We start from the raw sequence: 22,675 nt of genomic DNA on the forward strand, positions 1-22,675 counted from the left end.
TTTCAGATCTCATGAACAATTTATCGGTTAATGGATCAAGTAATGGACTTTTTGCGAAACCAACAATAGGAAGAAGTGAATATGGACGGGTCAAAGTGGCGTTGGCACCCGGAAAAGGGTTTATGGATTGGTTGAGGCTCACGACAAATAAGGTTTGTGGGGAGAAATTTAAATTTTCGATTTTTTAAACGTTTTAAGTGCATGAGAAAGTCTAGAAAAAGCTTAAAACTCACGCAAAAATTCCTGAAAATCTGAAAAACCTCAATTTTTCGCTAGGTGAGGCTCAGAGACTACAAACTACACAAATTTCTGAGCCTCACTGAAAAAAACTTTAATTTTTTCGAAAAAACGGCCGAAAATTGAATAAAAACTGTTTTTTTTCGTGCATTTCTTCAATAAAAACAGATTGAAAGATTAAAATTTCTCAAAAAAACTCAAATTTAACATTAAAATTTGCTTTGAAATAGACTACAAACTACAAAAATTGCTCAGCCTCAACCAAAAATTGAAACATTGCGTTTCAGATCAAATACTGGAATTTTATAGTAAAACCAGATTTAAAAAAATCTATATGTATATGATTTTCAGCACCGATTTTAAGAAATTTCTAGTTTTTTTCACTAAAAATCCGATAAAAATTCTTGGTTGAGGCTCAGAGACTACAAACTACACAAATTTATGAGCCTCACCCAAAAACAACATTTTAATTTAAAAAATGACCGAAAATCGAATAAAAACTGTTGTTTTTTCTTGCATTTTTCAATAAAGTCAATTTAAAAAGTCAAATTTTCACAAAAAATCCCAATTTTCATATTTTTAATTTATTTTTAAACAGGCTACAAACTACAAAAATTGAGTTTTGTGTTTTTTGCTGGAGTTTCACAATGAAATAAGAAAAAAAGTATAAAATATCACCAAATTTACTGAAATTCCAGCAATTTCCACTAAAAACCGCTCAACTTTAATAAAAATTACATTAAAATAGTTGGTTGAGGCTAAGAGACTACAAACTACACAAAATTCGACGCCTCAACTAAAAGTAAAAACGCTTAACTTTTTTTGAAAAAAAAATGGCGGAAAATCAAATAAAAACTGTTGTTTTTTCTTGCATTTTTGCAATAAAGTCAAAATTTCTCAAAAAATCCCAATTTTCACATTAAAATTTATTGTTCAACAGGCTACAAACTACAAAAACTGGCTTAGCCTCAACCAAAAATTAAATATTGCGTTTTAAGCTAGAATTTTACATTGAAACCAGAAAAAATGTTTAAAATAGGACCGATTTCACTAAATTTTCACAAAAAACGGCTCAAATTCGATAAAAATTGCATCGAAATTGTTGATTGAGGCTAAGAGACTACAAACTACACAAAATTCTCCGCCTCAACCAACATTCCAAGGCAAATTAATCAATTTCCAATTGAAAAATTGCACTTTTTTCGCATTTTTTTTGCCGTCGGAGGCTCACACACAGCATCTCACATGTCTGCGTCTCTTTCTCTTCCGATACCACAGCTTCTTCGTCATTTTCCGATGGAAAAACCTTTTTCTTTTCATTATTTTTAAGTCTAATCACTAGAAAATGTGCTCAAAATTCGTGAAATTTTATCGAAAAGTAAGATTTTTGTGTAGTTTGTAGCCTGAATTCTACCAAAAACATGAAAATTTTCAGCATTTGGCGAAACGAGTCAGTGGAGGTGTGGATCACGTGGAATTGATGAAGCATAACACGAAAGACGACTGTTGGGTACACCTTTTTGGAATTGTAAGACGGTTTTTCCAACTTTCGAGGAAAAAACTTACAAAACTGCGAAATTAGTTGAAAAAATCGAAAAAAAAAATCCAAAAATTAATCTCTAACCTGTTTTCACGATCGATCGGATTAAACTTTACACTAAAAATTAAAAAAATGTCCGATCTTTGAGGAAAAAAACTGAAAAATTGAAATTTTTATATTCATAAAACTAAAATTTCACTTTAGAAAAAACTGAAAAATTTTCGATTTTTTTGGGGAAAAAAAACGAAAAAATCGTGATTTTTAAAAGTGAAAATTAAAAAATAAAAAAAAAAAACTTTAAAAAATGACTTGGTTGAGGCTGAGGAACTACAAACTACAAAACCCGGTTCAACCTCACTATAAACTGAATTTAAAGATTGAATCAAATTGAAAATAATCTAGAAAGCCAAAAAATTAACGATTTTCATCCTATTTTTACAACAAAAATCCGTTAAAAAGCTAATAAAATTGGGTGACGGCTCGGAGACTACAAACTACAAAATGCTCTCAACCTCACCAAAATCTGAAATTCATTGCTTTTGATCAATTTTCAACCGATTTTTTGCTGGTGAACGGGCTTTTAAATCGTGATTTTTAACAGTGAAAATTGCAATATTAAAAAAAAAACTAAAACTTTGCGATTATTTGAAAAAATGACTTGGTTGAGGCTCACAGACTACAAACTACAAAGTTGTTTGAGCCTCACCAAACTTTTATGAGTGAGGCTGTAAAAATTGTAGTTTGTAGTCAGTTTTCTTCGGAAAATGTGATTTTTGACAACAAAATAACATTTAAAATTAAAAAAAATCGAAAAAATCCAAAACATTTTCAAAAATAGATTTGAAAAATGTAGTTTGTAGTCCCGCAAAAAAAAAATATTTTTCAGGTGTATGACGTCACCAAGTACCTGGATTTCCATCCGGGCGGTATACCCGAATTGCTACGTGGCGCTGGCCGAGACGCCACGCCCCTTTTCAATCAATACCACGCGTGGGTGAATTATGAGAGTATGCTGAAAGCATGTGTAGTTGGACCATTTATCGGAGATTTGACAAAATGTGAGGGTTTGTAGTTTTTGTAGTCTTTGTAGTTTTTGTAGTCTTTGTAATCTCCGCCAATCTTTGGACTACAAACTACAAAAATGTTTATGTTGGAGTCATTATTTATTTCGACTCTCATTAGAATTTCGAAAATTCAGTAGTTTTAATATAAACAAGTATAGGCAAAGACTACAAACTACACACAATTTAGAACATTTTGTAGTTTGTAGTTTTTGTAGTCTGACTAGTAGTACCAACATATTTTAAAATCAAATTTCTCAGCTTGTAGTTTGTAGTCATTGTATTTAATTAGATGCTCTAATATTAAAAAAATTTTTTGTAGTTTTTGTAGCCTATAGACAAAGACTACAAACTACAAACAACACATACTTAAAAATTTGTTTTGTTTGTAGTTTGTAGTTACTGTATTTTTTTTTTCTGTAACTTTTTTTAAAAAAAGTTTTGCCCAATTTTTGTAATCAAAACGTTGACAATAACTGTAAACTTCCCAAAAATTGTATAGTTTATAATTTGTAGTTTTTGTAGTCTTTGTAGTCTCCAACAAACGTTGGACTACAAACTACAATGTTGGTAACATTATTTATTTCGACTCTCATTAGAATTTAAAAAAATCAGTAGTTTTTGTAGTTTTAGTATGAAAAAGTGTAGACTACAAACTACACATAATTTAGAATATTTTGTAGTTTGTAGTTTTTAAAGTCTGACTAGTAGTACCAACATACTTTAAAATCAAAATTCCCAGCTTGTAGTTTGTAGTCTAAATTTTTGTAGTTTTTGTAGTCTTTAGACAAAGACTACAAACTACACAACTTTGAAAAAAAAACATTTTTGTAGTTTGTAGTCACTGAATTTTTATTCGATTCAATTTGAAATTTTCACCTAATTTTTAGCAGCTTTGAAACTTTGACAATAACTACAAACTACACACAAAAATTGTGCAGTTTGTAGTTTTTGTAGTCTTTGTAGTCTCCGCCAATCTTTGGACTACAAACTACAAAAATGTGGATGCTGGATTTTTGTAGTTTTTCGAATTTCATTAGAATTTTAAATATTCAGTAGTTTGTAGTTTGTAGTCTAAATTTTCAAAATTTTTGTAGTTTGTAGTCACTATATTTGGACCGATTCAATTTGAAATTTTCTATAACTTTTTTCAAGTTTCGCCGAATTTTTAGCATCATCAAAAGTTTAACAATATATACAAACTACACACAAAATTGTATAGTTTGTAGTTTTGTAGTTTTTGTAGTCTGTGAGCCTCACTACCACCAATAATATTTTTCCAGTACCTTCACCACTTCCACCAACAACTTCGGATGACAAGAACAAGCTCGGTGTTCCCAGCTCAGCACTTTTCAGTACAGATCCATCTGAAAATGGATATGGAGCTCGTGTCGAGACCCTTTCTGACAATTCTGGAATTTCATTTGAGCATGATGATTGGACAGAGCTCACCGAGCACAATGTTATTGTTTCATTAGTGCCTGTTTTTGTTAAGGTACATAGAGACTACAAACTACAGAAAATTTTAGAAATTTTTTTTTTTCGGAGGGAAATTCAATTTTCCTGAGAAAAGTTAATTTTGGCCGAGAATTTAAAAAAATGAGAAAAGTTAATTTTGACGGGAAATTCAATTAAAAAAAAAAAAGTTTGCAGGGCAATTTAAATTTTTTAGAAAAAATTTTTGGCGCTAGTTTCAAATTTTCTGGAAAATATTTTGGTGGGAAATAAACATTTTTTGTAAAAAAAATTTTTGGCGGTAAATTCAAATTTTCTGAAAAAAAAATTTTTTTTGACGAGACATTCAAATTATTTGAAAAAAAATTTTTTTGCGGTAATTTCAAAATTTTTAGAAATTTTTTTTCCCGAAAATTCAAATTTTTTGAAAAAAAAAACAGTTTGGCGGGAAATTCAAGTTTTCTGAAAAAATTAATTTTGCTGGAAATTTATATTTAAAAAAAAATTATTTTTGCGGAAATTCAAATTTTCTGCGAAAAATTTTTTGCAGGGAAATTCAAATTTAAAAATTATTTTTGGCGTTAAATTCAAAATTTTATGAAAAAAAAACATTTTTGGCGGGAAATTTAAATTTTCAGCAAAAAATCAATTTTTGGCGGGAAATTAAATTTAAAAAAAAACGTTTTTGGCGGGGGAATTCAATTTTTTTTAGGAAAAAGTTAATTTTCACGGGAAATGCAAATATTTTGAAAAAAAATTCTGCCGGAAAATTCGAATTTTCTGAACAATAATAATTTTTTGGTAGAAAATTCAAATTTTCTCTGAAAATATTTTTGGCGGGCAATTCAAATTTTCTGATAAAAAAATAAATTTTCGGCGGAAAATTCAAAATTTCCGGAAAAAAATGTTATGGCAGGAAATTCAAAAATTTCTGAAAAAAAATTTTGAAGACAATTTCAAATTTTATCAAAAACACCATTTTTGACGCTAAATTCGATTTTTTTGACAAAAAAAAACTGCGAAAAATTTTTTGCAGGGAAATTTAAATTTATTGGAAAAAAAGAAAAAAAGTTTGGCGGGAAATTCAAAATAAAATTTTCAAAACTATTATCAAATTTTTTTTTATCATTTGCTCTCATTTTTACTCAAAAAACCCACTTAATTTCCACTTAAAACCCCAAAAAAAAAGTAGTTTGTAGTGTCCTCCCAGCCTACATACTACACAAAATTTGATTTTTTTTTAAAATACAGTTCAGCTGGAAATTCAAATTTTCTATGCAAAATTGAAGAATTTTAACCAAAAAAAAAAACCATTTTTTGTAGTTTTTTGTCAAAAAAGCTAACTCTCCACTTAAAAGCCGAAAAAAAAACAAATTTTGTAGTTTGTAGTATCCCATCCTCCTCACCCAACAACATCCTAATAATTCCCCAGACATCAATAAATACACGTGGCGAGGAGAATACCGAAGAGCACGCTCGTCTCCGAGTACTAATTCATCATTTCTGGAAACCAGCGATGGAATTTGAATTCGAGCCAACTCCAGCACTTTGCCACGTCGAATATACCCTGAAAATTATGAAAAATCGCGTGGAAATTCGATTTTCCCGTGAAATTTCCGGAGGAAAAATTGATAGATCAAAGTGTAAAATTCAACGACGGCCAGGAGTCACATATCACACGACGGAAATTATTGATCGATATCGATTAAATCATGATACATTGATTTTTAGTCTACAGCTCCCCGAGCACACTACATATCGAATACCTATTGGACATCATGTTTCGATTAAAATTCGGAAAGGAAGTATGGGGAAATTTTCGTGGAAATTTTTTTTGATTTTTGGGTGTAAAAATTTGTAAAAATTTGTAAAAACCCATAGAAATATATATTAAAAAACGGGAAATTTTTGAGATTTTTTGTTGAAAAACGTCTTTCGGAATACAAAATAGTGTAAAAAATGCGATAATCTAGATTTTGACCCAATTTTAGCTCAAAAATTCTGAAAAAAATGAGAAAAAATTTCTGTGAAAAACGGGTTTTTAACTGCATTTTTTTGTTTCAAATCGTGATTTTTTTTTTTGGAAAAATGTCAAAAAAATCGATTTTCAACTTTTTTCTGTTGAAAAATCTGAAAAATACGGTGAAAAATTTTTTAATTCCGGCAAATTGTTGGTTTGCCGATTCGCCGAAATGTTCAGTTCCGGAAATTTGCCGCTTTGCCGGAAATTTTCAATTCCGGCAAATTGCCGGTTTGCCGATTTGATGGAATTTTTCAGTACCGGCAATTTACCGATTTGCCGGAATTTTTCAATTCCGGCAATTTGCCGACTTGCCGGAAGTTTTCGTTCCGGCAAATTTATCGGTTTGCCGATTTGCCGGCAATTTTCAATTTCGGCAAATTGCCGATTTATCGAAAAATTATTAATCCGGCAATTTGCCGATTTGCCGAAAATTTTCAATTTCGGAAAGCTGTCGGTTTTCCAAAAATTTTCAATTCTGGCAAATTGCCGGTTTGCCGGAAAGTTTCAATTCCTGCAAATTGCCGGTTTGCCGATTTGCCGAAATTTTTCAATTCCTGCAAATTGCCGGTTTGTCGATTTGCCAAAAATTTTCTATTCCGCCAATTTACCGTTTTGCCGAAAATTTTTAAATTTTGGCAATTTGCCGGAAAGTTTCAATTCCTGCAAATTGCCGATTTGCCGGAAATTTTCAATTCTGCCAATTTGCCGATTTGCCGATTGCCGAAAAAATCGTTTTTTTTTCAAAAAATTAGGCATTTGCTCCGAATTTTCCGAAAAAAAAACAAAGAAAACTTTGTAGTTTGTAGTCTAGGAACACACTACAAACTACAAAACCATCCTATTTCAGACTCTGTCCTCTACCGCCCGTACACCCCAATCTCCAATCCGGACCCCCAAAAAATTGATTTTATGATAAAAATCTACTCGAACGGAATATGTACTCCATCACTGGAAAATCTGAAAATCGGCGGCGAATTGGAGATCAGTGACCCAATTGGTGAACGAAATTTCGCTGAATGGACGGAAAATGCTCAGGAATTGATACTTTTGGCTGCGGGAAGTGGAATTACACCGATGATTGATATTATGGAGAAAAGAATCCAAAAAACTGAAAATTCTAATTCAAAAGTGTACTTTTTGATGTTTAATAAGACTGAAAATGATCTACAAACTGGAAAACCCGAAGAGAATCCGAAATCCACGTGGAAAATGGCCGATTTCTATTCAAAATACCGCGGAGACGAGCGGATTGTGGTGCGTTGCAGACTACAAACTACAAACTACAAACTACAAACTACAAACTACAAAAACAAGAAATGTTGTAGTTTTTGTAGTTTTTGAAAATGCCAATACAAACTACAAAGACTACAAAAAACTAAAAGAAATTGCAAAAAATGCCAAATTTTTGAATGAAAATTCAATTTTTTTGGTTGAGGCTCACAGACTACAAACTACAAATTTTGTAAAATTGTAGTTTGTAGCTAAATGAATGAGACTACAAATACTACAAACTACGAACCAAGTTTTTGTAGTTTTGAAATTTCAACACAATATTGATATAGACTACAAACTACATTATTTCAAAGTCTCAAAGACTACAAAAACTACACATTTTGTATAATTGTAGTTTGTAGTTTATAGTCTAGAAACTTTCACAATTAAAGATGATACAAGACTACAAACTACAATTTTGGAATTTCGTAGTTTTTGTAGTCAAATGGTTCAGACTATAAACTACACTGACCTATGTATAGTTTGTAGTTTGTAGTCTAATGATCTCCTCTAGATAATTACAATGACTACAAACTACAAACCTGGAAAATTAAGTTTCAAAAAAAAGTTGGTTGAGGCTCATAGACTACAAACTACAAAACTTGGGAGGCCTCAACCAAAATTTTTTTTGTTGTTTTTTTCCGAATTTTTCCCCAGTTTTGTAGTTTGTAGTCTCGTTAGCCTCACCCAAACCCAACTTTCCCCCCATTTTCAGATGAAAAACGTGCTTTCCGCATCAGAATGTCCTGTTGAAACTGGAGAATATTTCAATGGAAGAGTATCTACAGACCTCTTGAATTCCATAATTTCCACGTCATCGACAGCATCGAGAAGAGCATTCATTTGTGGTCCTGATGGGTTCATTTTGGCGGCGAAAACGTGAGCTTTGAAGGGATTTTGTAGTTTGTAGTCTGGCTACAAACTACAAACTACAAAGTTTTTAAGACCTGGATTTTGCTGAATTTTTTAAAGATAAATATTACTTTTAATTAATATACACTTATTAATGTAATCAAAAGTATTTTTAGAAATTTCCAAAAATAATTTTTTTAATTAACACATTAATTTTAAAAAAAGTTTTAAAATTGAATTTACTTGTTTTAAAAAAAAATTTCTCAAAAATTTCATTTTTTTTTCAAAAATTCCAAAAAAAAACTCAAAAAAATTTTCATATTATTTTAATTAACTATACTAATTAACTAACACATTTTGAAATTAAATATTTTTTTAAATTACAATTTTTTTTTCCAAAATTTCAATCAAAATTGTACTATTTACCCTGAAAAATTGAAAAAAAAAATCATAAAAAATTAATTTTCAATATTGATTATCGATTTTTTTTTGAAAAAGTCTAAAAAATACTATTTCTCTCAACTTTTTAACCTAAAATCAGAAAAATTACGCTAAAAAAGTTGGTTGAGGCTAAACCAACTTTGTAGTTTGTAGTCAATTCTAAATTTCTTTTTTTTTTCAGCGCCCTGGAATCCCTGAATCTTCATTCCGATCAAATACACATTTTCCAAGGATAATCACGTTTTTATTTCATTCGATATATATATTCTCATTTTTATGTATTATTATTATTGTTTCTTTTTTTTTTAATTTTCAATTCACTGTGAATAGGCGGAGCTTAAACGGTTGTTGGAGGCGGAGCCTAGAATAAATGAGCGGAGCTTACTTATGTTTGTAATTTGGTACTTATTTATGGGCGGGGGGGGGGGGGGGGGGGTTTACAGATTTATAGCAAGAAATGCAGAAGTTTGAGGTGTTTGATCTACCAAAAAAAAACGCGGGAAATTAAAATGTTCCGTAAAATTGATTTTCCGCGCTTTTTGTAGATCAAATTGGCGGGGGGTTTGGGAAGAGGGGAACCGCTTTTTAAAAGTATTTAGGGGGAAAATAACGAGAAAAAAAAATGGAAAAATTGGGATTTTCAGTTGGTTTCTATCCTTGGCGAGCTGCCACGTCGCCAATTTTTGAATTTTGCGAATAATCCGGTCGGGGAGAGCATTGTGCACTTTCCTGCAAAAAAAAAAATTAGTTTGATGCTTGTAGTTTGTAGTCTGGGGCTTTTTTTTCAGAAAAAAAAACAAAAAATCGGGTCAAAAGCTCGAAAAGCACAAATTCGCGTATTTGGAAGTTGATGTTAGCTAAACAAATTTTATAGTTCGTAGTTTGTAGTTTATAGTTTGTAGTCCATAGTTTGTAGTTTATAGTTTCTAGCCTCACCTCCTTCCAAATCATTCAACGGAGCCTTCTTCTTCCTCTGCGAATATCTCCGAATAGCACTGTGAAAATCGTCGATCGGATGATGACGTGGCGATGGTTTTTGGAGCACAGATTCCGGAGCAAAAGCTTCTTGAATTTCAGCAACTAATCCCACCAGAAGATCGTCGACGTCATGGTCCAACGCGACAGAAATCTCGAAATGCTCGAAGCCCATGGCGGCTTTCGCCGCGCGCACTTCTGTAATGTGTAGTTTGTAGTTTGTAGTTTGTATATTGAAAATTGTAGTTTGTAGTTAGCCTATTGTAGTTTGTAGTTAGCCTATTGTAGTTTGTAGTTAGCCTATTGTAGTTTGTAGTTTGTTGTTTAAATAGAAACTCTTGTTTTAATACCTTCAGAAGTCGTAATAAGTTGTGATAAAACTTTTTCCAAAATTTGTAGTTTCTAGTTTGTAGTTTGTAGTTTATGGACTGTAGTTTGCTTATTGTAGTTCGTAGTTTGCCTATTGTAGTTTGTAGTATGTTGTTTAAATTGAAATTGACGTTTTAATACCTACATAAGTAATAATGAGTTGGTTTAGACTACTAAGAAATGTCCAAAAATTGTAGTTCGTAGTTTGCACATATTGTAGTTTGTAGTCTACGTTTTGTAGTTTGTAGTCTAGCTTTTGTAGTTTGTAGTCTACACATTGTAGTTTGTAGCCTACCTTGCTTCGTGACTGTCCTTTTCCTCTCCAAATCGATTTTGTTGCCTGCCACCAGCGTTGGCAAATTTCTCGTGCCCGGACGATCGCGAATCATCTGAAAATTTTGTAGTTTGTAGTGTATAGTTTGTAGCCAAGGCTTTTCAAACAAATTGCCAAACTTAAATCCTCGGTAAACCCGTTCATTTTCAAGCTATTTTCCTCGATATTGGGTCAAAATTTCCCGGGTTTTTTGTAGTTTGTAGTTTGTAGTTTATAGTTTGTAGTCTCACCTCCAACGCAACCATTGCCTGCTTCCAACTGGATTTCGAATCAATACTATAGACAACCAAAAATGCGTGAATCTCATTTGTAAGCCAGCACGGGTCAGACATATCCGATTCAAAGAACACCAAATCACACTCAACACCACCAATACAAATGGATACTGTATTTTCGTAGTCCTCTGTAGTTTGTAGTCTTTGTAGTTTTTGTAGTTAGAACTTACGAATCTCGTCGGCAAACGCGTTTTTGTACTCTGATGTGATTAGCTGAGAAATGAGAGAGCTTTTTCCGGTTCCTGTGTCCCCGACTACGTAGATCTGAAAATTTAGAAAATTTGGCATATTTTATGTTTAAAAAATTGTTAGAAAAATATGAAAATGAGTGTTTTAAGAAAGTTTGAAATTGTTTAAATTTTCGAAAAAAAAATTGTTTTTTTTTTAAATTTTTTGAAAATTAAAAATATTTGTTATTTTCGGAACATAACTGCTTGTGTCTAAACTTTATACTAAAAATTAAAAAAAAAAATTACAAAATTTGCATTAAAAATTATTCAAAAATCTCAAAAATGAACCAATTTACAAGGTTTTGAAAATTATTGATTTTGTAAAAAATTTCCAATTTTTTTAACAGAAATTTTAAAATTCTCAAAATTTTTAGTAGAAAACAAAATGTATTTTATCAAAATTCAAAGTTTTTCACACATTTTGAGTTAAAAACGTGCTAACATTTTGAAAATTGGCATTTTTACACAACTTTGAATATGATAGGTTGTGGGAAAAAATGTATTAAAATTTTTTTTGAATTTTTGAAATTTTTGGCAAATAAGCAGTTAGTATTGCACGTTGTATAAAAATTCAAGTTTTTCTGCACATTTCATGTTAAAAAATTGCTAAAAATCTCAAAAATTGACCAAGTTAGAAGGTTTTGGAATATTTTAACTTTGAAAAAATTTCAAAAAAAATTTCCAAAAAAAAAAATTTTTTTTCCAAAAAGTTTTAAAACTTTTTAAATTTCAAATTTCCTCAAAAACATCATACCTTATAAGTTTTATGACTAGTCGACGCATTAGTCATCTCATTAACCGTCATTTTTGCCACGTCATCCGAAATGAGCGGCTCACTGGCCTCACTTTCACTTCGTGAGCCACGTGCCGAGTCCGTAGACACAGAAACCGGGAATGGGGACGGTGATTTGTCGGATTTATACGTTGGAGTACGTTTACGACGGAATGAGTCACCACGGGACACCACAGCTCCTTTTTCATCGATTTTGAATTGGCGGACTCTGGAAAAATCAGGAAAATTGTTAACGGAGGGCTAGACTACAAACTACAAAGACTACAAACTATAAACGCTGTTAAATGAATATTTCTTAATCAAAGAATACAAACTACAAACTACAAACTACAAGAAAGAAAGAATCACATTAACTAGAAGAAGTAGAAACTATATTGATAACCATGCTTATAACGGCTTTAAATTAATACTTTTTAATACCGGTAAAATATAAAACTACAGAAACTACAAAAACTATAAACTACAATATTTTTAGTGTGTGGTTCATTCATTAACTATAAGCTATAAACTACAAACTACAAACTACAAAATCTTCTACTATAATATGCAATATAACGTTTTAACGTTATAACAATCCTATTATGAACTTGAATGACTAAACAAATATCAAACTACATAAAGTATAAAGGCTACAAACTACAATGATTGAAAATGAAATTCGATTAATGGTATTTAGTATTTGACTACAAACTACAAAAACTACAAACTACAAACCCTACTATAACAATAGCAATGGTTATCATAATCGTTATAACGTTATATCGATTATAGTGTTAACTTGAATGACTAAAATACCAAACTACAAAAGCTACAAACTACAAAGCTTTCTATAATAATAATAATAATAATAATAATAATAATAATAATGATAATAATAATGCCTATTATAGTCGTTATAACGTTATAACGTTATAACGATTATATCGTAAACTCGTGTGACTAAATAAATATCACACTACAAAAGCTACAAAGACTAGAAACTACAGCGACCTATTTACCTGGTATAATCCTCAGAATCGGGAAGCTTCAAAAATCGTTCCTCCAGGCCAATAGGCTTTGCTTCAGGCCACACATCGGTTCTGGGCTCCATGATTCGGGATCTGAGAATTATTATTTTTGGAATATTACAGTAATTCAAGCCTGAATATTCAAACCGTTTCTTTTTCGTCATTTTGCAATATTCTCAGTGTTTCAAAAACCAATAATAACAATAATAATAATGACATTTTCATGGAGGCCAAAAAATTAGGCTGTATGAAATGGTGTGGACTAATTGAAAATTTGAAACATTGTCACGAAAAACTGGAATTTTTAATGAAAATGTGACATTTTTTTCGGCATGGAAATAAGTGAAAATGAAAACGACACGAAATTTGAATTGAAAATTAATATTATATAAGTGAACAAGAGCAAAGATTGATGACAAGCTGAAACTACAAACTACAAACTACAAACTACAAACTACAGTAACTGTTATGATGGCGATTCCCATTTTGACTTAATAACGTTATTACGCTATACACCAAAAATTAAAAACTGTTGGGAAAAAAATAAACTACTAAATTATCTTATTAACATTATTCGTATTAATGTTTTAAAAAGTTGGCTGAGGCTAAAAATTTTGTAGTTTGTAGTCTATGAGCCTCAACCAATTTTGTAGTTTGTAATCTATTTTTGGTATCTTGTTTAATTGCAATATACATTAGTAACAAATGCCATAACATTTTTTGGAAACATTACACTTAAAAAAAAATCATATTAATGTACATATGTAGTAATTGCAGTATACGTTAATAGGTAGTAATTAAATAATTTTTGAAATTTTTTTTACGTTGTTCTATTTAAGTGCAATGTATATTAATATACGTATCAAATTTCAAAATTCTAAAAAAAAAAAATTTTTTTTGAAATTTTTTAGTTAATAACAATATGCAGTAGTGAATTATTTTTTAACAAACTTTTAACTTTCAAAATGTTTTAAATGTAATATCTACACTATTTTAAGCTCAATTTGTCTGAAATTTTCTCTTTGAAATTTCCAGATTGACCATAACGACACAAAATAACGATTACTGCAAAAAAGTTCAAAAATCACAAAACCATGTGCGTTGGTGGATGAATAAGTGAATATAATACATCTGGGATCTTCAATATGTCATTATTTATATAAACAAATTGATTAGGCCACGCCCATTTATTGGGGGCAACAGAAGGTCATCACGTGATTTTATTGGACAAAAATCACTTGTAGGTGACTGAAAATGCGATTTTCAGACTATAAACTACACAAAAAATCTTAAATATTTGTATTTTGTAGCTTGTAGTTTGTAGTACTACATAAATTTCAGCAACTTGTAGTTTGTAGCCAAAAAAAGTTTCTGATCCAACTTTTGGTTAGGCTTCGAATTATCGTATTTTGTAGTTAGAACTTTGTAGTTTGTAGTCTATACTTTTTAGTTTGTATAGACTACAAACTACAATTCTCGCTTAGCCTCACCCAAAGAAAAAAAAACAACTACTAAAATCTGAACTAATCTCTTTTAAACTCGATTTTTTTTTCAAAAATTTTTTTGACGATTTTTTGAATTTTCTTATAAATTATTTAGAATAGACTTAAAATCCAAATCTTAATACGAAAATTCCAAAAAATCGCTTACTTTTGTAGAGAAGGACGTCTGGATACAGTTGGGGTACTTCTGCGCCGCTCATGTGGTCCCACATCGTCTATTGCCATTCGGCGGACCTAAAGTTATGAAAAATTAGAAATGGTTACATTAGACTCTTGAAATTGAAATAAAATCTGCAATTTCGAAAAAATTTTTTTTTCAAAAAATTAAAAATTTTTTTTTTGGAAAATTCAAATTTCTCTATTTTTATATTTTTAGATTTCAAATTAATTTTCCAATCAAACAGCGCTCTATTGCATGTGTAAAGTAATTGAAATAAAAGAAAAATTTGAAATTTGGAAAACAATTTTTTTTTTGGAAATTGTCGAAAAAAAATTTTTTTCAAAAAATTAAAAAAAATTTTTTGTTTAAATTCAAATTTTACTATTTTTATATTTTTACATTTCAAATAATTTTCCAATCAAACAACGCTCTATTGCACATTTTACCTCAACTTGTAGAAGCATTTCTGGATTGATAAGATCCGTCATTTTCTAAAATTAAAAAAAAATTCGAAAATTTTCAGAAGTTTTAATTTTTGTGAAATCGAAAGATATAAAAAAAAAATAAAAAAAGAAAAAAGAAAAATCTATTTTCAGAATATTTTCAGCCATTTCTAAAGGATAATTTGGAAATAAAGGTGAGGAGGGGGGTAATTTGGTGACAAAACTTGGAAAAAGTCATAATTTTAGGGGTTTTTTTTATGGTTTTTAAAGGTAAATATACATTAAATATAAAAGTTTAAATATATTAGCTTTGATTTAAGTCTAAATTGGTAAAGATAGCTTAGAAATTGGCAAGGTTAGGAGGTTTTGGAAAAAAATTTTGGAATTTTTTTTAAATGGAAATTGTTTTATATCTCAGAATTTTCGGCAAAATTCAAAAAAAAAGTGTTTTTAAAGTTTTCCGCAATAAGTTTAGAAGGAAAAAGCTCGAAATTTGGCTAAAAACAGCAATAAAAATCATAATAAATTGGTGAGGCTCATAGACTACAAACTACACAATTTTTAGCCTCGCCCAAAAAAAGTCAGCAAATTTTTCAACCGATTAATGCGAATACTGTTAATAAGAATAATTTATTTTCTAAAAAATGAGTTCGATAAAACATATAAAAAATTGGGTGAGGCTCAGCCAATATTGTAGTTTGTAGCCCCGAGCCTCAACCAAACTTACAACCCTTATAACTTTGTGGGGAGTAGAGATATAAAAAATATATCAACTAACAAAATGTAGTAAATTTTGAGTAGATCATTTTTTGAGTGAAAATTTTTTTGAAATCATCACTCTGCACAAAGATATGACAGTTTTAAAATTGGTAGAGGCAAACAAATTCTGTAGTTTGTAGCCTGAGCCTCAACCATCCACTTTTTTGAAAAACGGTATTATCTATGTATTTATAAAGTATATATCCATGTCAGATCGTGTCAAATGACGTCAAAAAATCGGCTGCGGATTTTCAAAGTAAATATTGTAGGCGAGGGGGCGGTGGGGCCTATTGAAAAAGTACTCACTAGGTAAGACGTCAGTTGGAAATAAATATTTTTATTCGGAAAAAATGGATTAAAGTTTGGAAAAATAATTTTGTAAAAATTTTCGAAAAAGAAATTTTCGAAAAAAATTTTGGGAGAACAAATTTTTTAAAATTTTTTTACTGACTGTGAGGCTAAGAAATGTTTTGTAGATTGTAGTCTATATTTGTAGTTTTTAGTCTACATTTGCAGTAAAAATTATAAATAAAATTAATTTTGGATAAAATAAAATTGAAAAAAAAAATTTTGGCACTATTTTTGAAAATGTCTGAAAATCTTTGATTTTCAAGATTTTTTGACAATTTTTTTTTATTTTGAAATTTCAAATCATTGTTTATTTTGCTTATAACTATACTGTTAATAGAACAGTTAATAAATATTGAAATGATGAAAAAAATGTTAAAATTTAAAAAAAATCTAAGAAGTCGCTTAAAACTATCATATCTCCGTGGAAAATGAGTTTATCAAAAAATTGTCAACTAACAAAATAATCTACATAAAATTTTCTACAGTTTGTTATTTGACAATTTTTTGAAATCTTCAGTCTCCGCTGAGATACACAGGTTTGAAATTTGGTGGAGGTTCTGGCTACGAACTACATTTTTGGGTAGCCTCAACCGATTTTTAGAACGAATTTTATAACAGAAATTGAGTTTTTTGGTTAAAAAAGCGTATTTATAAATATTTCTACAAAATAATTCAAGAAATTTTGATTTTTTGAAATTTGAAAATTGGAAAAAATTCGAAAAAAAAATTTTTTTTTTTATTTTTTCAGAAATTTTTTGTTGATTTTTTACAATTTTTCGATATGTGATTAAATCCAATCAAATTTATATATTGTTCAAAAACTTTGTAGTTTGTAGTCTCTTAGCCTCAACCAAAGAAACACGGAGATTTTCTAACTAAATTTCGTGACAAAAAAGTGAAAAAAGGAAGATGGCTCCGCGGAGCCATCTTCGTTTTTTTTTCTGTTGTAGTCTATATTTGTAGTTTGTAGTCTACATTGGCAGTAAAAATTATAAATAAAATTAATTTTGGATAAAATAAAATTAAAAAAAAATTTTTGGCACTATTTTTGAAAATGTCTGAAAATCTTTGACTTTCAAGATTTTTTGACAATTTTTTTTTATTTTGAAATTTCAAATCATTGTTTATTTTGCTTATAACTATACTGTTAATAGAACAGTTAATAAATATTGAAATGATGAAAAAAATGTTAAAATTAAAAAATCAAAGAAGTCGCTTAAAACTATCATATCTCCGTGGAAAATGAGTTTATCAAAAAATTGTCAACTAACAAAATAATCTACATAAAATTTTCTACAGTTTGTTATTTGACAATTTTTTGAAATCTTCAGTCTAAAAATTTTTTCAGAAATTTTTTGTAGAATTTTTACAATTTTTTAATATGTGATTAAATCCAATCAAATTTATATATTGTTCAAAAACTTTGTAGTTTGTAGTCTCTTAGCCTCAACCAAAGAAACACGGAGATTTTCTAACTAAATTTCGTGACAAAAAAGTGAAAAAAGGAAGATGGCTCCGAGGAGCCATCTTCGTTTTTTTTCTGTTTTTGTCTATTCCTGTTCTTCTCACTTTCAGACTTTTTTTTCAACTGGAAATTTAATTTTCAGAGCGCAGCCGCCGGAGGAAAGGGGATGGGGGGGGGGGGGGGGTCGATTCGATTTCAGATTTTGGTTGAGGCTAAGTGCACGGTGTAGTTTGTAGTCTCAGCCTCAACTATAAAAGATTTGAAAAGAAGTTAAGCTTGAGAAAATAGATAATTAACTTTCAAAAAAAACACTGCAAAAAAATTTTTTTTTTTTCAAATTTTTTTTCAAAATTTTTGTTTGAAAACTTGAATTTTCCTCTATAATTCCAAATATTCATACATTTTTCAATAAAATTTCACCAAATTGTTTCATGAGAATGATTAAAATCCATTGGTTTGCAAAACTTTTCCCAAAAAAAAAAACTGGAAAAAAACAGCTAAAGACGATGGTGAAATTGGTTAAGGCTCTGACTACAAACTACATTTTTAAAATTTTTTTTTGAAAATTTTCCTTTTATTATATATATATAGCATAAATTTGAAAAAAAGTGATGAGAAAAAAAATTCAGAAAAACATTTTTTTTTGACAAAAATTTAAATATTTCAAATTAATTTTTTCACCAAATTATTTTTTCCGAAATTTCGACTTTTTTTTCGCAATTTTTTGCTTTATTTTTATTTTAATTTCACGAAAAACAATTTTTAAAATCAAAATTCGGTTTGAAAAGCTATCCAAAATTGTAGTTTGTAGCCATAGCCTCTATCAATCTTGAAATCTTTGTAACTTAACGGAGGACTATGATATTTGAAAAAATTGAACTCACAAAATATTCTACAAAAAATTTCCTAAATTTTATGAGTTGTCAACTTTTTTCTAACTCAGCTCCCCACAGAGTTACAGGGGTTTAAAAATTGGTTGAGGCCCAAAAACTGTGTAGTTTGTAGTGTGAACGTCACTAAAATGCACTAAAACTGAACAAAAAACCTACTCTGAAAACAAAAAAGAAGTAATCTTAAAAATCTCAAAAGTTAGCAGTTGTCAGTTGTCACAAGAAAATATATATCTAAATCCCCACTAATTACACCAAGAATCACTTGGTTTTTAACTGAAAATTACAGAAAACAGCCGGAAAAACTTGATTCTATAGTACTTCGTATCACGTGAAGCAAAAAAAAAATTGATCTCTGAAATTTCAGAAATCAGGTTTTTTTCGAAAAAAAAATTCGAAAAAAAATTCCAATTTTTTTTTTGAACATTGGGTGAGGCTAAACAAATTTATTTTTAGCTTGTAGTTTGTAGTTTGTAGTTTCAACTCTAATTTTTTTCGCAAAATTTTGGACTACAAACTACATGTTTTTTGCCTAAAAGTCAAATAAAATTTTGGAACAAAATTTGAAATTTTTTATTAATTCCAAAAGTTTTAATATTCGGTTGAGGCTCTAAAAATTTATTTGTAGTTTGTAGTTTGTAGTCCGTAGTTTCAACAATACTTTTTTTTGGGTAAAATGTTGGACTACAAACTACAACTGTTTTGCCAAAACCTTTCGAAGTTTTGGAAAAAAAACGTTTAAAAAATTTCAAGATTTTTTAAAACAATTCCTGAAAATTGGGTGAGGCTAAACTTTTTGTAGTTTGTAGTCTCTGAGCCTCACCAATAATTTTTTCTGAAATAATTTGTTTAGATCTATACTAACACTACTCATAGCATTTTTATAAAAAGTTGGAAAATTTTTGAGAAAAAAACTACAAAAATTAAAAAAAACAATCCCTGAAAATTGGGCGAGGCTAAATTTTTTGTAGTTTGTAGTCTGAGCCATATTTTTTTTTCTTGTGCAAAAAATTTAAACTAAGGCTTAGACTACAAACTACAAGATGGGCAAAAGCGGAATAATTCTAAAAATTTTTACAAAAAAAATCTAAAATTTTTTCCAGAAAATCAGTACAAAAAAAACTGAGAACGTGAAAATCTCCAAGCCTCCGCCCCTTTTTAGCACCTAATTTTGGTGGTTCCTAGTACAATTCTAAACTAAGCTTATTACCGTATACGTGACATTTAGGACCTCATTCATTTTTAGCCGGGATGGAAAAAAATTGGCTTCATTTCAAAACGTGTAGTTTGTAGTGTGAGCTTCAACCACCGAATTTTTGTAATTAATGAAGGGTTGAGGCACAGAGACTTAGAGACTACAAACTACAGAAAATTAAAAAAAATTTCATGAAAAATAAAGAAATTTAAAAACTTGCTTAAAAATGCTCCAAAATTTTTGAACATTTCCAAAAAAAATTGTTTTTAAATTTTTTTTTTTGGAATTCATGGAAGTTTATATCTTCGCCACTTTACAAAAAATCTAAATTTTGTGTGGTTTGTAGTTAACTACAAACTACAACTATTCCATAAATTCAAATGCTCACCTCGACCATCGGCTTGGGCCGATGCTTGAAACTCTGTGATCGTGCGACTGTCGTTGAATTCCGCATGTCTGTGACTCCAAGGTAGTTGTCACCAGTAAGAAGTTCTCGATTTGCAGAATCGGTTCTGAAATTACAGAAAAATTGGAAAATTTCAGCAATTCCAAAGAAAAAACCAAAAAAATCGGTCAAAAACTAGCTTATTTAGATGATTTTGAAAGTTTTAGCGTTTTGGCTACAAACTACAAACTACAAAATTTAGTGAGGCAGAGAATCTATATACTACAAACTACGACATTGGTTGAGGCTAGGGGACTACAAACTACAAGTTTGACAGGCCCCAACGAAATAGAAAATTAAGTTATTGCGAACTTCGAAAAAAAAATTCATCTGTAGTTTGTAGTCTAGAGTCTCACTCAAAAAGTTGGTTGAGGCTCAGAGACTACAAACTACAAACTACAAACTACAAACTACAAACTACAAACTATAAACTAAAAACTAAAAACTAAAAACTAAAATACTTTATCATATCTTAACCAATTAGGAAAAATTTTTTTTTCTAGTTATACAATTTTTGTAGTTTGTAGTGCAGCGCCTCACTCAAAAAATTTTTCGGTGAGGCTCAGAAATATGTGTAGTTTGTAGTGAACTTTAAAGGAAAATCTCCAAAAAAAAACGAAAAAGCGAAAAAAGTCCAATGAAATATGATCCCAATCTGAAATGTGGGGAAGAGATTCATCAATTTCTCAGAAAACTTTCAGGCCACGCCCACTTTTTGCCGGAAATTTTTTCTTGGCGGGGCGCCGGAAACAATAGGGAATTTTTGGGAAAACCGGAGAAAAAACCGGAAAAAATAAAAGAAAACAACAATAACAACTGCTGGCGGCGGGGAGTTTGCAGCTATTTTTATCTTTTTTACTATCATCAACTGATATGACACATTTATTTTTGGTTGAGGCTCAGAAACTACAAACTACAAAGCTTGGAACGTTCAGAAATTAGCGAAAAATTTGAAATTTTAGAAAAAAAAGGAATTTTTTTTTTGAAATTTTTTTTTGCAAAAAAATTGAATTATTTTTTAATTTCAAAATTTGAATTATAATATTAATTTACAGTTTAGCCGTAGAGACTACAAACTACAAAATTTGGAGAAAAAATTCGGGAGCTTAACCAATATTGTAGTTTGTAGTGTGAGCCTTCCTTTCAACCACCTTTAACTTGGCGGGCAGTTAATTTATAAAATAATTGACAAATTTTTGATATTTCTAATACTCGCTGAGATTGAGGCTCACACTACAAACTACAGAATTAGCTGAGCCTCTGCCAATTTTCAGCAATGAAAAAAAAAGATTTTTTGAAGTTTTCAAAAATTTTCGCCGAAAAAAAATTTGGGAGAACTGAAATTTTTTTGGAATTTTTAAATTTTGAAATTTTTCAGTTAATATTATCAATATTAATAAGAGAATTTAATTTAAAAGACCTTTAGAGTTGGTTGAGGCCCACACTACAAACTACAAATCAGCTCAGCCTCAACCATTTTCGAACCTAGAAATTTTAGCTACTTCTAATAAGAAAAATGACGTATTGTTGTTGTTTTTACTACTTTCCGGAAAATTTTAAAAATTTTAAGTCCCATCACCGTTGCTGGCTAATCCTATGGTGGGAAAATGAGCCGGGAAAATTTTTGGTTGAGGCTCACGCTTTTGTAGTTTGTAGTCTTCAAGTACACAAATTTTCATGTCATTTTAAGAATTTTGGAAAAAAAATAAATCAAAATTGGAGGAAATTAGATGTTCAGACTAAAAACTACAAAAAAAATTCTGGATATTTGCTCCGTTAAAATGTAGTATTTAGTTTGTAGTCTCACTTACAAAAAGGAGACTTGGAGACTACAAACTACAGAATACGGTTTTAATCAATAAAAAAAACTTTGTAGTTTGTAGTCTCTGAGCCTCGCCCAAAATTTACAAAAATCGCGAAAAAAATTTTTTTTGCAAATTTTCAAAATTATCGGTAAGCAGTAATTATTTAAGTTATTTAAGTTAATTTAAGTATTTTAAGTTAATGTCTAGTACAAAAATTTCCAAAAAAAAAGTTGTAGTTTGTAGTCTTTAGCCTCAACCAAATTTCGAATTTCAACGAGGCGACAAGTGAAGCGGCAAGGAAATGAAAGTGCTGAGGACACCCAGGGTGGGTCCTCAGGGGTCATAATTTTACTACACTTTCGAAAAGCCCTTCACACACTCTAGGTACCCGAGAGAGTACTGGAAAATTGAGAGATTTAGAGAAAAAAGAGTGGAGCTCTGGGTGGATGAAGGGAGTAGAGTTGCACTATTCAGAGGGACGAACGGGAGGGGTGTCCTCTTCAGTTTACAATGGAGTGGAAATATTGATGAATTGGCAACCTAGAGGGTGCTGGAAAGTTTTGGAATTCGAAAAAAAAATTTTGAGAAATTGAATTTTTTTTTGAAAAAAAAATTGTTGGAAAATTTTTTTTGAAATTTTTTGGAATTTTTTTTTTAGAAAAAAAGAACTTTTAGAAAATACCTCATTTTCGATATTTTTTAAAACAAATTGTAATTTAAATTATTAATTTAAATTCTAATACATTTGTTACGAAAGATGATTTCTAAATTTTTGTGAAAAAAATTTTGCAAAAAA

General features: G+C 29.9%; 2 protein-coding genes across 4 annotated transcripts in view; one reads left to right on the forward strand and one right to left on the reverse strand.

Moving 5' to 3' along the window:
• Positions 1–9,265, forward strand: Y52B11A.3 (the record flags this gene model as incomplete). 3 transcript variants are annotated; one of them, NM_001440232.1, is made up of 8 exons in its annotated part: positions 1–152; positions 1,673–1,765; positions 2,664–2,841; positions 4,122–4,333; positions 5,726–6,098; positions 7,164–7,570; positions 8,304–8,467; positions 9,063–9,265. In NM_001440232.1, exons 1-8 carry the CDS (start codon positions 12–14, stop codon positions 9,115–9,117), a joined length of 1,623 nt encoding a protein of 540 aa, NP_001427142.1. In that variant the 5' UTR covers positions 1–11. The 3 variants fall into 3 exon arrangements, with proteins under 3 accessions (NP_001427142.1, NP_001379039.1, NP_001367059.1); NM_001392945.1 differs by having other exon boundaries at positions 7–152; positions 2,664–2,835; NM_001381214.1 differs by lacking the exon at positions 1–152 and adding an exon at positions 1,537–1,615 and having other exon boundaries at positions 2,664–2,835; positions 5,726–6,140; positions 9,063–9,117.
• The window catches only part of Y52B11A.4 (GTP-binding protein GEM), a gene marked incomplete at its 5' end in the record, with an annotated part of 24,695 nt that continues 11,122 nt past the window's right edge, over positions 9,103–22,675 (reverse strand). Inside the window, 9 exons of the mRNA NM_001392946.1 lie at positions 9,103–9,610; positions 9,818–10,054; positions 10,521–10,614; positions 10,790–10,962; positions 11,005–11,098; positions 11,819–12,065; positions 12,856–12,957; positions 14,515–14,600; positions 20,018–20,141. Coding sequence (NP_001379254.1) covers positions 9,522–9,610; positions 9,818–10,054; positions 10,521–10,614; positions 10,790–10,962; positions 11,005–11,098; positions 11,819–12,065; positions 12,856–12,957; positions 14,515–14,600; positions 20,018–20,141 — 1,246 coding nt within the window. The 3' untranslated portion in view covers positions 9,103–9,521. The remainder of the gene's footprint in view (positions 9,611–9,817; positions 10,055–10,520; positions 10,615–10,789; positions 10,963–11,004; positions 11,099–11,818; positions 12,066–12,855; positions 12,958–14,514; positions 14,601–20,017; positions 20,142–22,675) is intronic.

This window comes from Caenorhabditis elegans, chromosome I (genome assembly GCF_000002985.6).
Source record: "Caenorhabditis elegans chromosome I".
NCBI classification, from domain to species: Eukaryota; Metazoa; Nematoda; class Chromadorea; order Rhabditida; family Rhabditidae; genus Caenorhabditis; species Caenorhabditis elegans.